We start from the raw sequence: 14,344 nt of genomic DNA on the forward strand, positions 1-14,344 counted from the left end.
GAGGCTCCGAAGTGCCTCAGCGGCATATAAACGTCATTTGGGACGATGTAAACAAGGGAGGAACGGATCGCTGAGAGTTGAAAGAGAGGATTAAATCTTGGGAACGAAAGCGGAGGGGGGAGGGCTGAGTTGACGTGACGTTTGTAGACCACCCTTATGGTGAAATAGTCCTGAGTTGTCGAGCCCTGGAACAGTTCGGCGCATACCCCGATTCGGATCGGTAACTCGACGCATAACGCAACTATGTGTGGGCAATCACATTACAAGAAGAGTCACTGATATGCATGTACATCACGCCTTTAGCTGAGGCCGCCTCGACCTGGTCAGCGCGGCCGACGAAACACCCACGAGGACGAAAAGAAGCCAAAAGGCCCACCTCTTCGTGGCCCGGCTCACGACGCCCTTGCCTGGGCGCGGGGGCAGCGACGAGCTCGTGGCTTTGACATACTTCCTGTTCTCCGGCTTTATGACAGTCCCGTCAGCTGTTGCCAGCGTGCACGGACCTGGAGGGGAGGAGAGAAACAGAGGGAGGGCGAACCTTGTATGGGGGGTAGCGGAAGAAGAACGCAACCTTGTCGACCCAAGCGGGGTTCTTGAGGGACACGCGGTAGTGGGAGAACTGCTCGAATGCGTGCTTGCCGGTGTAGTAACCGTACCCGCTGGGGCCGATGCCTCCGACGGGCAGCCCAGGCACGCCTGCGGTGATGACAGTCTCGTTCGTCACGGCGGCGCCGCTCTTCGTGTTACTGAAGACTGTGAATTGAAGTATATATGGATGAGCGTGGAACGAGTCAAGGCAAATGGTAGACAATGACATACCCTTCTTCTCGAACTGCTTGTCGTGAGTGAAGACGTATACTGCCAGTGGATACTCCCTTGCTTGGATGAACTTGATAGCCTCGTCCACGTCCTTCACGGGGACCAGAGCGAGCACCGGGCCGAAGATCTCGCTATCCCCTTACACGTCAGTATAGGGCCCCCGAAATGAGGTATGGACGCCAGAGCACGCACTCTCCGAGCAGCGAATCTCCCTCCTTGACGTCCCGCACCACGGTCGGCGCAATGTACCGCTTCTCGACGTCCGCCTGTCCACCAACGACGATAGTGCCCTTCGTCTCGTCAATGAGCTTCTTGATCCTCGCCGCATGCGCAGACGAGACGATGCGCGAGAGCGAATCCGACTTCTCGGGACCCTCTGGGTAGAACGACGCGTACGCCTCCTTCAGGGCCTCCACGAGGGTGTCCTGGAAGTGCTCGGGGACGAGCACGTACTCGGGCGACAGGCAGATCTGGCCTGCGTTCGAGAAGCGCCCCCAGAGCAGACGGCGCGCGGCGAGCTTGACGTCGACGCGTGGGTCGATGACGACCGGGTTCTTGCCCCCGAGCTCGAGCGTGACGGGCGTGAGGTGCTTCGCGGCCGCTAGGGCGATTATGCGGCCGACGCGACCGTTGCCTGAGTCCCCGTTATGTGAGTCCGCGATAGACGGGACATGAGCAAGTCATACGAACCTGTGTACAAAACTGGAACGATATGTCAGCTATCTGGAGAAGCTGTCACAGATCAAACGACTCACTATGATCCCATTGTAGCTCTAAGATCTACCGATATAGTACGTTAGCGGGGATCGCTAGACGGTTATACTGCTACATACCTTCGTTGTTTCAGGAACTCCACCGTTGATGACATGATACAGCTCGGGATCGAGGTACTTGGGCACAAGTTCCGCTATCAATGTGCTGAACGCCGGTGTCTGCTCTGAAGGTTTCAGCACTGCGGCAGAACCTGCGGCAATGGCGCTGATCTACGAGTGCAAAAACCAGGATGAGCATGACGAGCTAGGACGACTGACGACATTGTCGCCCGGAACCGCAAGGCGAGCTGCGGATTGGTGACTCACGAGAGGGGTGAGGAGCAGAAAGATGGGAAAGTTGAAGGGGGAGATGATGAGAGCCACGCCCTTGGGCTCGGCAACAACCCGTGGCTTCATTGCGAACCAGTTGATCGAAAAGGGAATGCCTTGTGGCTTCGCCCATTTCGCGACGTTGCTGTAGGCATCCTTCACTTCTGCATAAGTAGGACCGAAATCCAGCCTGTTCACCACACGTGTTGTCAGTCATTGCTGGGCATATATATAGGAGAATGCGTCTCACAGCTCCGTCTCTTGGTCTGGTCGGCCAAGGTCGCTACGAAGGGCTTCCTTGAAACGCTGTTCGTTGTCCTTGATCAAATAGCCGACTTGGGCAATCTGCGCCTTGCGGAACTCGATGGACTTAGTCCGCCCGGACTGAAAAGCAGCTCGCGCGGTCGCATGGATCTGGACAAGAAAACATGAGCTTAGGAATGTCACGTCTGACACAGGGCACCTGCCTTAGGGATCTCCTCGATTGAAGTGTAGGCAAGCGTGGACATTGTGGCTAGTGTCGAAGGTGTCGGATATATATCGCTATTCACGTTTCAACGATTTGTCTTCAAAGGCAGTAGTCGATGATTTCGTTTGTTGCTCACAGCACTCAGTCGCCGAGACAAACCCAGTATCTTCTGTCTATTAGCTGCCTAAACGAGCGCCCAAATTCCAACCGAAGCGAACTTCAAGCGCTTACAGATGACGCTCAGCTCGTTCTGGCTGTGGGTCCTGGGATTGAAGCTGCTGCTACGACAGAACGTTGGTGACTATGAGCAAGGTGCGGAAAGGGAATAAAGACGCTGTAGAAACGAGAAGGTCAGGTCTTAAGTTGCGGAGATGATCAGCGTCGGGAATAAGAAGGGACTCCAACTCGTTCGAATCACACGGCGTCTTTTCACATGCCCACCTGCTGCGGTGCACCCGGAGGCGCTTACTTAGTCACTCGCGTCCGATGACTTTGGGATTGCTTCCGGATGGTGCTTAGTTTCAACAATAGGAGTTACATTGCAGTCGCTTATTTCAATGAATGCTCGGGACCCCGCCAAGACTTCAGCCCGCATGACTGAATCCACTACGAATCGACGAGACCATCGGTGCGGATAGCGCATTGACCCCTCGACTTCGCAACCAAGCCATCTTCCCGTGGCAAAATATCCTATGCGATACGTGAAGCACGGTGTCAAACGGTGCGCGGCATCGCAAGACAGTACTTATGACTCACGTCTTCGAAGATGCCAATCGGTAGTGCGAGAGTTACGCACGCGTTCGGCGAATCCTGACGATAAGAACATACAGGTCAATTCTTCGCCGGACATGTAGAAGGGAAGTCATGGATTGCGAACCACTATGGCGCCGACGTGACTCTCTACCGGGGCGGCGGAGAGGAGAAGATCTGTCATGGTATCAACGACAGTAAGGAGCGTGTGAGAACTGAGGATTATCGTATGGACGCTTACATGCTTGTTGGCGTGCTGTTCACGCAGCAGGGTCAATTATAACATACGAAGGAGTGTCAACCGGTACACGTACTGTATCCGAGCTGTCGCCGTGCAGATGAGTGAGCAGGATGGATGGATGATAGACAAGATACTGACCTTCTGCAGGTACGCGATGGCATTGAGGGCTGCCTGCTTGTAGGCCACAGTTCTGTCATGCGATCTCAACACGGTGCGGTGACAGAGATAGGGAAACGCTCACGCATCCATATTGTACTGGGTACCATCGCCATCTGTTCAAGCATGAGCCATGCTTCTGGAATTTTCTTGAATGGATCAAACTAACGGTAGTCCACGCTAATCCCTTCGAAGATGAGCTATAATTGAAGGAGAATTCAACATGACATTTTTCGAATCAGTTTCAGATCTCGGTATCTTCTCACCTTGGCAGAATACATCGGATCAACAGGAGATGGCTTGAAGTCGTTCAAGGTCTCAGATATGGCCTCAACAATGTATGCCATACAGACGCACCAGGAAAATAGGCTGCTTCAATGCGAATTTCTCGATACCATTTTTGATGATGCTGCAGCTGAACGTGATGATACCAGCCTGTTCCACGATTAGATTTGGATCTGCTTCATCACATTCGAAAAGCTCACCATCTCGATGGCACCACAGAAGGACATCTACGTGTATGACTTTCAGCCAAGACATCTGCAACTTCGAGGACATTCCATACCTCTCCCTGTATGGTTGCAACTGGTCAGGCAGTGTCCCGCAGCAGAAATTGTAAACTCACATCGCCTTGAGAGAAGTGTAGGTCTCCAACGGACAAGTTTGCGCCCTTGATGAACACCGGGAAGTAGCACCGAGACCCCTTCGACAAGTTCTTGATCTACACAACATGCGCATTTGTACGTCAGAACTTATCTGCCTGTGGCATCGGATAAGAAGTGAACACGCTGACATCGCAGTTACCACCATGTTCCCGGCCAGGAATAGTCCTTGCGCCCTCCTTGTACACCTTCGCTCTGATATAGTCCGGCAAGTCCTGCCCGACGTACGCGCCAACGGGTTCCGGGGGGAATGCGACAGCAGGGACGGCACCAGGGTGCTTCGCGATGAGCGCGCCCTCGCGGGTGTTCCAGGTGTCGAGCAGCTCCTGCGAGGGTGCAGTACCGATCAGACCTGGGTGCGAGACTCCGGCGAAGCGCACGCCGGGAATGTGCCGCGAGGATGCGTAGACCCCGTGGAAGTCCCAAATCGCTTTGGCCGCGCGTGACTTGAACTCCTTGGCTGCGTTGCGGAGTGTGAGCCGGAGTGATGTGACACGGACGAGGAACGTGGGAGAGAGGGAGAACTTACCGAAGAGACCACCACCGTTGTCGAGCTCGAAGATGCCGGTATATCCCCAAGGCATCTTGTCAAACGGCTGAACTAGATATACATACTGGACTCAGACTTGAAGAGGTTGTACCTTCGCTGGGCGTCGACATACCATCGAGGATGTCAACGACGAGACAGTCTCCGGGTTCCGCACCCTCAATGGCTACGGGGCCAGAGAGGTTATGGACCTTTGTCAAATCGACGTCTTTGATATCGTCGCTGGAGTCATTATTGCCGATCTGTGCACCAGTCCAGTCTACTCAAGAGGCATTGCGCTGAAAATATGACACGCTACTCGACTTGCTGGTTACGTACCGACGCACTGGACTTTGAAGACGTCTCCAGGCTTGACAGTAGCCACTGGGGGAATGTCGGGGCTACCGACTTCGTGCTCAACAGCCCAGTCTAAACACCAATCGAGGTCAACTTACTGCCAGCGATTATGAATGCCCTGTGTATAAGGTGAGTAATACGTCATATTGCACACAGATTGGACGATACCTTCTGCTTCTCTGCAGGACTGGCCAATCTCGGTTAGCGTGCTTGCGAATCACGTCGCCGTCGAAACTCACACGAAAGGGTCGACCTCGATGACAGTCGGGATCGGAACGGAATTCACTTTGGTCGCCATTACGACTGCGCAGAACCGTTCTCAACAATATCGCTGCTTGAAGGGTGCGCTTCCAGGTCAGCGTCCGAAGAAGACAGAGCGTGTCTTCCTTCCATTGCCAATTCGCTTTATATCTTCTCTCGTGTATCTCGGGTCTCAGTGGTTGAGATAAGCCCAGCTGCGCTTGTATGCAATTCCCCAGGGTGAAGCATACAGGGGCCGTGGAGGCTTGATCAGGGCCATCCCAGGATGTGCCGGACACTCGTCGACGTTAGCTATAGATAAGATAGGACTAACAGAATGGTTGGCGCCTTGGTCGCACGGGTACACGCGGATGACCTCTCGCAGAGCTTCTCGGCGTGCCACGTGGGTAGAAATGCGGAACGACGGAGGGGCGGGTGCCGGCATATGTGGAATCGGAGCTACTAAGATCGACGTCAGCATAGCCAAGACTCAAGAGTCGGGCGGGGGTCGGAGACAGGGTCTGGAAGGTTGGACATACCTTGCGGTGAATGAGCGGGCCTTTGGATTTGTGCGCCCGCAGGGCTTATCGGGAAGTTTAGTGGATCGCATTCTGTGCAGTAACGGTACATGTAGTATTGAACCGGTGAGCAGATTGGGAACGTCGTTAGTGGTCGTGACAGTGATGGCTCTGAGGTATCGTGAGATATGAGACAAGATAAGACACAAGAGAGACGAATGAATAAGTCAGAATGGAACGTCAAGGAACCCAAATGCAGTGGTACATGAGTAGAGATGAGTAGAAGATGAGGCGACAGAAAGCGTGAGTGATTGGAATCCCAACATGTAGAGGATGGTATATGCAGGAAGAGTCCAGAGTAATGGCCACGGAGTCATGGTCATGATGAGGTCACTTGTCCTTGGTATCTCTTGATCAGTTCTCTCAGACGCGCCTGTCCGAATGCATAGTCTGCCTTGGCTGGTGGGGAGCCGGGCGACGTCGTAGTGGGGAGAGTCCCTGTCGTCGTCGCGGCAACTTTGGCCGCAGTCTGCGCTTTGGGTGCTGGAGTACTGAGATCTACTTCAGAGATGGTAGGTGGCAACTTGACGTTCATCTTCGTACGTTCCGCGCGAGCAGGAGATGGGCGTGCAAGAGAAGCAGTCGAAGAGAGCATCGGGGTGGCAGTCGAGGATGAGATAACGGCAGGAACGGATGTAGACTTGATCATTCTAGCCCTCCTCGCGGTAAGGTCTGCGACAGAGGTAATCATCGGGTCTGACGAGGGGGACGTGACAGTCGGCGACGCCTGTGTGGTCTTATTCAACGGCCTGAGGGCCTTAGGGCGCCCGTCCGATGCCGGCGGAGTTGTCGCACCAGAATTTGCCGACTTCAAGCCCGTCGTCGCAGCGACCGCTGGAGATCTCAAGCCCACCATCGCACCAGTCGTCGGAGACTTCAATCCATCAGCAGCGACCTTGGTAGGAGAGCGCAGACCCTCAGGCTTCGGCTTCGTTACAGGCAGCGGACTCTTCATCTGCGCACCACCCTGCTCAGTGGTGGCAGTCGCCTTCCACTGGTCCACGAGCTTAGTCGCCTCAACCCTCTTCTTCACAGGCTCGGGCGTAGGCTTCGGCTTGGGTGTCACTGCCCCAGAGGACTGCGCCTGCGACGCCCAGATCGCCGCTACAGACGCGACGATCCCGCCTTTGCCTCCGCGTGCGGACCGAATGTCGTACTTGACTTCCGGGTCGAGCGAGCGAGGGGGATATAGCCCAAGCCGGGTCGATGCCTTGGGGTGGAGGTATGCGTCGAGTGGCGTTGCCTGCTTCGCGTTCCCGTTCGCGTTCCCATTCGCGGTGAGCTGAGCATGTGCGCGCACAGTGCCAATGGGGAGGAAACCGGATGAGCGGGGGTTCGGGGCTGCTTGCGCCTCTTGCTCCTGTTGAGCTTCGCGCTTTGGGGAGGAGGGAGCGACGTTCGCGAATGTCTCGAGACTCTTCTTCCCCTTGGGAGACAAGGCCGGTGGCTCTGTAAGATTCCTCGCGCTGAGGGCGGGACTGACAGCAGGGCTCCTTGCTAGGTTGATAGCGGGACTTCTCCCAGGACTGATAGCAGGACTCCTCCCCGGGCTTGCCGCCGGACTCTTCGCAGCAGGAGACCTCGAAACAATACCTGGCGACCGCCCCCTCCCCTCCTCCGGTGGCGGAGTCTCAGGCGGGGGCGTCTGGTTCTCTGGGGGAGCCTCGGGATCGATCCCGCCAAGCCACGCAGTGATGCGGCCCTGCGCGGCCTTGCGCAGCTTCTGCAGCTCCTTGTCCTTGCCCGGGCCGTCTGCGCCTGTTGCGTGTTTACTACTGTGCTTATCCTCCCGCTTCTTGGCACCGCCCGATCCCGTCGCCTTCTTCCCCATGTCGGTCTGCTGACTATTGCGTCCGCGCGTCGTCCGATTCGAGTCCCTCGCTAGTCCAACACCAAGGTCCTCGTTCTCCGCCTCGAAGTCACGACCGCGATCACTTCCTCCACCCCGACTGAACTTCCCCCTCTTGAGCGTCTTCGCATCCGCATCCATATCGTTCTCAGCCTCCAACCCTCCAAGCGTCAGACTCGAGATTGCAGAGTCAACGGGAGGCTCGACGTCCTGAGCCCGCGGGATCGCGATCGGTTCCGGCAACGGCAACACAGACCGCACGTCTGGGGCGCGTCCCTTCTCGGGCTTGCGCGTGCCGACCTCAGCCAACAGCCGAGCTTCAAGGGCATCGAGCCCGGTGGAGGCTTCCCCTGGCCCCCCGGAGCGCAGGCGGGGCACTTTGAGCGACGTGACGGCGGCCAACGTCGGAGTGGGAGGCGTCTCGTCCGCGCCCGCTTCGAAGAGAGAGGGAGGGAAGAGCGTGTCCGCACGCTCACGGGGTGTCGGGACGATCTCCTTCCCTTTCCCGGTGGCAGCGGGGGGCTTGGGGAGAGTCTTGTCCCTGCTGCTCTCCCCGCTCAGATGCCGCTCCACGAGCGCAGGAGCCCCCGCTCCTGCCCCAGGGTTCGTTCCGTCGACGGCAGCGGCGATCCGCTCCAAGTTCTCGACCTGGGTCACCTGCTCAAACAAATCGCGCGAGAACGACAATTTCGGCGAGAGCATCGGGCGTGGAGAGACGACCGAACCGCCCGTGTGGAGGGGGGAGAGTGTGAGGCCCTTCCGTGTGTGCAGCTCGGGCGAGGACGATGCGCTCCCCTCCCCTCCCTCATACGCTTCTCTCTGTCCGGGCGGAAGGTTAGCATGGACGCGCGGAGCCGCGATCGTTGCGTGCGGGTACGCTGCAGTAACATTGTGGCGCTCGTCGCCGTATCGGTGCGCAGGCGGAGAGACCGACCGGTGGCGCGAGGACATACGTAGATGATGCGAGATGCGCGACGCGCGTTCGCCCTTACCTTCCTCGCGGTGCCCGGCGTTACTCTTTCCCCCAGTGGGCATCGGGATGAGCGCGGGGGCTGCAAGGGGTGCGAGGGGAATGGCACTTGGGGGAACATTCGGGATGCCTGGAGCCGCATTTGAGAGGGTATGTAAGGGTTGGGAGGGCGTGGGCTCTGCACTGGACGGTCGGGGCGGGGGTACAAGCGGTAGCGCATTGGAGCCTGGATAGGCATAGAACGACGGCTGGCCGTAAACATTCGCTGCGAAGGGCATGTGTGGAGCTGGTAGCCAAACTTGTCCTTGGTCTACGTAAGGGAGTGGCGGCGGGGACATGGCGAGGATGGGCGGGGACATCGGGGGGGACATAGGCAGAGCGGGGTAGGCGTATGGGCTCATGGACCGATCTATGTATGGTGCCGGAGATGTAAGAGGCTGATATAGCATTCCAGCGGCGGGATCGCACAAGGGAGCGCTTGATGGTGGTATTGCGTACATGTCTGGGGGAGGGTAGTCTGGGACGACGGAAGGGTCTAGGATCTTGACGGGGAGATCTAGCTTGATGTCTTTGCTACTCGGCACTATGTGAGATACTTCGCGATGGCAGCGAAATGACATTTTACCTGCCGATGCCCATGGAAAGCTTGATGCCAACCGTACAACGCACTTCGAACAAGGACTGAGTAAGTTTGCCTCCATCTCCTATTCTACGCCCGCCCTTGACGCCTCGGGCATGCTTGGGCACATCGACGACCAAATTCGCTACGCCCTCGACACCGGGCGGAATGATGTATTCCGGACCACGGAAGTTGACCGACGTGACGGTATCGTTAATCTGCAGCGGCTGCTTCTGTGTGGTGGGAACGTTCGGCAGGTATAGGTCGCGTGTCAAGGTGACGGACAGGCCCGAATTCTAAGAGGTACGCGTTCAGCACATCAGCACCCTGAAGGAAAACGCAACGCCTCGTACCTTCTTAGTTGAATGGTTCTTAACCTGCAGTTCAATACACGCAGGCTGCCCGGCAACCATGAAGCCGCCGAGGACCTTGCCCTGCATCCAAATCTTCCCATTCTCACCCACAACAATCCCTTCTGCGGCCCCCCTCACCAGGTCGTCCTCGAACAGCTCTACTACATCCACCGGCTTCTTGTCTGTCACAAGCTTATTCTCGCCCTTCCATGAGACGCCAACACTCGCCCGTACTTCATACCTTAGTCTTGCAAGGCCTGAGCCGAACTCGATGGAGGAAGGGGACGAATCGGGTAAGGGGATCTGGAAGAAGAAGGTGGTGATGCCGCGGCGGGCGTGGTAGTAATTTGACGGGAGAGGCGGGTCGCCGGGGGACGGGAAGGGGTGAACAGAATTAGATGGGGGTAGGCCGGGGCCTTGGAAGAGGCGGCGGGTGTGGAGAAAGGTCGAGGTTGCGGAGTGGTCTCGCGATGTGAGCTCTGTAGAGGGAAGGTCAGCATCGTCTTATAAGGGCTCACAGTCGTGAAGTCGCTGGTTGTCGAACGTAGGACTATGCCTCTGTCTTTCAAATATGAAGTAGGTGACGCGTACGAAGCATCCACACTCCCCTTCAAGACGACGGGCCCCTTCAAGAATACGTGCCTCAGACGGTTAAGAGCTGAACTGTATGCGAGCCAGATCAGGCCATCCGACGCTCTAAAACTCCACCGAGCGCATCCCACAGGCACGGCCCTGGGCGTCAAGGCCCCTGGTGGTGCCTTCGAGCGTATGTAATGAGCGGTGAACATGCGAGATTGAAAAGGCTGATCTTGAGGAGGACGATATCGGAAGAGTTCCTAGTCCTCTCCAAGACTCATAATTCGAAAGCCTCACAGGAAACGATGGAAACAACCACATAAGATAACCAGAGCAATAGTTACCACTCACCCTCGATGGCATACAGTTCGACCATGATGACCCCGATGCCGAGTCCCTTCTCCGCCTTGCACTCCATCTCCATCTTCCCCGTCACCAATCCGCCGGCCGGGAACTGATGATCTGCGAACTTGAGTGTGACCTTGACCTTGGAGTGGTAGGGCGAAGCGTTCATGGGCTCCGGCCGGGTCTGTGTCGAAGTACCAGCCATGCTGAGCTCAGTTGCGCACGGCTCCGCGAGTAATGAAGTCGTCGTTATTATGACCTTAGCATCGGCAAGCAGAGAGCCACAGAAACAGATGTTGCAGAAAAACACTGAAAAGATAATAAGAATACAGGAGAGAAATAGAGAGACCGCAGAGCGGCGACGTCGGTGGAGAGTCGAGACACAGAGCTCCGGAAGCGTGACACTGCCCGCTCAGGATGCCGTGACATGCTTGTGATGTAAGAAGCGTGACAGAGTGACACACAGCGTGACGAAGAAGCGCGTCGAGTCCGTCAAGCACCTCCGCTTCTGCTCTTGTTGTCTGTTTCCAGCATTTCCCTTAACCACCCTCCTTTCTCCCACCCTTGTCTACGCCGCTCACTAGATTTTCAAGTCTATAGGTATTGCTGCTGCGTTGAGCACCAGATTATCGTCCCCACCGCGCTTGTCCGCGCCTTCCGCTCTCTCGACGAGATGCCCGCGAAGTACTCTCACACAAAGAAGCGACCACCGCCGAAGAGGTCTTCAAGAAAGGAAAGCGGAAGTGCGAACACACAGCGTGCGCATGACCGCGACCACGGCCATGGGCACAACCACGAGCACAAGAATCCCACTCCCCACCCGGGCCGCAGCGTCTGGCAACCTCCCGCGGGCTCCGCTGAACTTGAACGCACCATCTCGCGCATTATCCTCATCCGCTATGAGCAGGACATTGCACGCCTGTTCTCAACCCACTTGTACAAGGTCGCTCTCACGCACCTCCCCACGTTCGTGCTCCGGTGCATTACCGTAGGTGGGCCGAGCTGGGTCGCGGCCAACGCCGACTGCGACGAGATCAAGAATTTCTTCCGCGGAGCTATCGCTATGGACTTGCGACAAGCTGGCGAACGTGTGGCGACCAAGAGCGTGCTCTGGACATATACCGCGCTAAGGCACTTCGTGAGTACGCTCCCCCGCGCAACGTGGTGTTTCTTCGCTCGGATTTTCGTACCAATATCAGAGGACACGCGAGATTGTCTACTGGAGGCTGTTTGACACTTGCCATGGCCAGTCCACGAATGTAGTTCAATGTGCGCCGTCAAGCATATGTTTCTTGCGAAGCGGTGCGGCCTTCCGAAGCTTGCTCCTAGTCACCCAGCGTGCCATCATGTATGTCTGCAGCACAATGTCTGACACTCGCTTTATGAGAAGGCGGATGTCGAGTGCTGTGTGCACACGCGGCCTCTAAAGCGATCATTGATTGCTTTCCTGTTTCTTGTGACCGTTAGTTGTGCACGCTTGGCTCACTCCATGAGCCAACCCAAAACAAACTGAAATTTTCCATCCGAATTCCCTCTAATGCTCGCCTTCGTCTAGGCCAAGTCAAATGGCATTCTAATCTGCCAACGGCGTGGCCTCCACTCACACGACCTCATCCCGCACCACCCCGCCCTCGCCGCTCACCTCTCCCTCCTCGAGTCCGCTCACCCGCCCCCCTTTGCCAAGCCCCCGCACCTCGGGCCCCTAACCGAAGGTATCCGCGCCCTCACACATGCTGCACACGACAGCGGCCGCGGGTCCGACCTCGAGTGGCAAGCGCGGCTGAAGGAGGGGTACGAGCGCGCGTGCGCGACGCTCTGGCGTGTAGCGAACGAGTTCGACGTGCGGGGGTACGGGCTGGTGTTGAAGGAAAAGCTGATGGGGAAGTGGTGCGAGTGCGGATGCTCGACGGACCATCTGGCGGAGGTCTGCGAGCCGACGGTCAGGGCGGAGGAGGAGGAGAGCGGTGTAAGGGCGGGGAAGGAGCGCGAGTGGGATGGGCGAGGTGGGTTTTTGATGGGTTCGTGTTGCCTGGTTGTCACGGCTGAACGCTGGGCGGTAGGTTCTGGGGTGGAGGGTTGGGGCATGGATGAAGAGGAGGACTTATGGGACGCGGAGCTCGATCATGTCAGAGTGGACCCGGAGAGGAAGTCCAAAGGGCCAGACGAGGACGAGGACATTACAGCGGGCGAGCTCATGGAATGGAGGTACATGTGCGCGGAGCGAGAGAAGGACCAGGTCATTTTCGCGATGATGCCAGCCGTTTCTGTATTGAGTGCTCACGAGTCATACAGGGGAACTCGGCGTTCAAGAAAGGTGACTATAACAAGGCGATCACCCATTACAACAACGCATATCAAATTGAGCCGGAGCTGCCGCATTACCAGCTCAATCTCGCCGCGGCGTATCTGAAGTTGAACAAGTACGTAACGCGTCATCCTTCCGAGACTGCCATTGATTCTAGCCCTGCGAAGCTTCGTGGAAGCGGAAAAGGCGTGCGGTATCGCGCTTGGTCAGCATAGTAGTGTCAAAGGTCATTGGCGAAGAGCTCAAGCTCGAAAGGCTCAAGGGCGGATGGAGGAGGCTCTCACAGGTTGCTGCCTCGCGTCCCTTCATACCGTTCAGTGCTCATTGTGCGTTCAGACTTGCGAACCGTGCTCGAACTGCAGCCCTCGAATGCCGAGGCCCTCGCAGATATAATCGCGATATGTCCTTCAGAACCTCCAGCGACGGACAAGCCCGCGGCCTCGTCTTCTTCCTCATCATACCAGCCTTTTCAACCCGCATCAGCCGCCCCCTCTCACCTCTCGCTTTGGCTTCCGAAGCACGACCCTCCCGCCCCTCTCCCCTTCCAGCGTCTCATGACAGATGACCGAAAGCTCAAGATCTCATCCATCCCCATCACTCTCGACATTCCCCCGGACTTTGCGTCTTTCGCCGCGTCTGCAGGTGTGAAAGGCGGCAGTACTCTCGGGGCGTCGGGGCCGTCGGGAACAAACACGTTCCAGTACATGTCCTGGGAACGGTATATGGTGCGGAAAATATCGGACTGAGGTAGGAGCTCGTACCTTGTGCTCCAAATCTTGCCCGAAAGAGTGCAGTAATATCAGTTGTGTTGTTGTTGTCCTGTGATCGATATCCCATATCTGTCATGTCGTCCTTGCTCTAAATGCTCTCCACAGACTTGCGCTTCACTGCTGCAATGGTTGTCCAATGCCTATCATAGTAGTTAACTGTACTCAAACCTTGGCCGTACCACGGTGGTTCATATGATCTTGTGCATTTGTCATAATCCTTCATCTTCTCGACGCCATCCCTCTTAGTCGCGCAGCTCCAGTCTTCGTCTCATTTTCTCGGCTGCGGCGAGGAGAAATGAGGGTCTAGATATGTCTTAGCGTCCACTGATACTGAACTCTGCCTTCATCAGCAGTATCAAGATGTGCTCTAGCCGTTGTCGGACGTGGGGCTTGCTTTTGCGCTATTTGCCTTCAGCGCCTTCCATCCCGACCCTGACCAGATCCATCGTCACAGACGCACTTGGCACAGTACGCCCCAGGTAACCTCCCGCTCCGTACCTATCCAAAGACGACTTATCCTGCTCACGGTGAATCTTCGATGGCCCTGAGCGCGAGCCAACTCGGAGGAGTGACATCAAGGCAAGATCATATGGGCGTAGCCTCACGGTTGACCCAAGGAGAATGGTGTGTATAGGGATATCCTCGCAAGTTGTACTGGGTTCCGTTCTGATGATCGC

The 14,344-nt window shown here is 56.6% G+C and overlaps 4 protein-coding genes across 4 annotated transcripts; 1 reads left to right on the forward strand and 3 right to left on the reverse strand.

Annotated features, from left to right (window-relative positions):
• Positions 1 to 63: 63 nt before the first annotated feature.
• On the reverse strand, positions 64 to 2,739 carry DICSQDRAFT_138758 (aldehyde dehydrogenase). Its single transcript, XM_007368057.1, has 11 exons — positions 2,602 to 2,739; positions 2,369 to 2,543; positions 2,152 to 2,315; positions 1,899 to 2,091; positions 1,653 to 1,802; positions 1,575 to 1,599; positions 1,510 to 1,521; positions 1,012 to 1,453; positions 820 to 950; positions 539 to 753; positions 64 to 462 (listed from the first exon to the last, which is right to left on the reverse strand). The coding sequence occupies exons 2-11, from the start codon at positions 2,408 to 2,410 to the stop codon at positions 292 to 294; spliced, it is 1,545 nt and encodes a 514-aa protein (XP_007368119.1). The 5' UTR covers positions 2,411 to 2,543; positions 2,602 to 2,739; the 3' UTR covers positions 64 to 291.
• A 237-nt stretch (positions 2,740 to 2,976) lies between these two features.
• On the reverse strand, positions 2,977 to 5,360 carry DICSQDRAFT_148659 (Acetamidase/Formamidase; the record flags this gene model as incomplete). The annotated part of the gene is made up of 18 exons (XM_007368058.1): positions 2,977 to 3,060; positions 3,127 to 3,180; positions 3,248 to 3,297; positions 3,362 to 3,376; positions 3,496 to 3,551; positions 3,603 to 3,633; positions 3,687 to 3,717; positions 3,784 to 3,816; positions 3,875 to 3,952; positions 4,003 to 4,029; positions 4,143 to 4,238; positions 4,311 to 4,639; positions 4,709 to 4,780; positions 4,842 to 4,985; positions 5,045 to 5,106; positions 5,161 to 5,180; positions 5,231 to 5,249; positions 5,302 to 5,360. 18 exons carry the CDS (start codon positions 5,358 to 5,360, stop codon positions 2,977 to 2,979), a joined length of 1,260 nt encoding a protein of 419 aa, XP_007368120.1.
• A 532-nt stretch (positions 5,361 to 5,892) lies between these two features.
• On the reverse strand, positions 5,893 to 10,816 carry DICSQDRAFT_162590 (uncharacterized protein). The gene is made up of 4 exons (XM_007368059.1): positions 10,599 to 10,816; positions 9,672 to 10,150; positions 9,325 to 9,614; positions 5,893 to 9,272 (listed from the first exon to the last, which is right to left on the reverse strand). Exons 1-4 carry the CDS (start codon positions 10,795 to 10,797, stop codon positions 6,200 to 6,202), a joined length of 4,041 nt encoding a protein of 1,346 aa, XP_007368121.1. The 5' UTR covers positions 10,798 to 10,816; the 3' UTR covers positions 5,893 to 6,199.
• A 375-nt stretch (positions 10,817 to 11,191) lies between these two features.
• On the forward strand, positions 11,192 to 13,684 carry DICSQDRAFT_182113 (uncharacterized protein). The gene is made up of 6 exons (XM_007368060.1): positions 11,192 to 11,730; positions 12,148 to 12,595; positions 12,653 to 12,828; positions 12,885 to 13,012; positions 13,065 to 13,183; positions 13,234 to 13,684. The coding sequence occupies exons 1-6, from the start codon at positions 11,266 to 11,268 to the stop codon at positions 13,641 to 13,643; spliced, it is 1,746 nt and encodes a 581-aa protein (XP_007368122.1). The 5' UTR covers positions 11,192 to 11,265; the 3' UTR covers positions 13,644 to 13,684.
• Positions 13,685 to 14,344: the final 660 nt, after the last annotated feature.

The sequence above is a fragment of the Dichomitus squalens genome (assembly GCF_000275845.1).
Source record: "Dichomitus squalens LYAD-421 SS1 unplaced genomic scaffold DICSQscaffold_31, whole genome shotgun sequence".
NCBI classification, from domain to species: domain Eukaryota; kingdom Fungi; phylum Basidiomycota; class Agaricomycetes; order Polyporales; family Polyporaceae; genus Dichomitus; species Dichomitus squalens.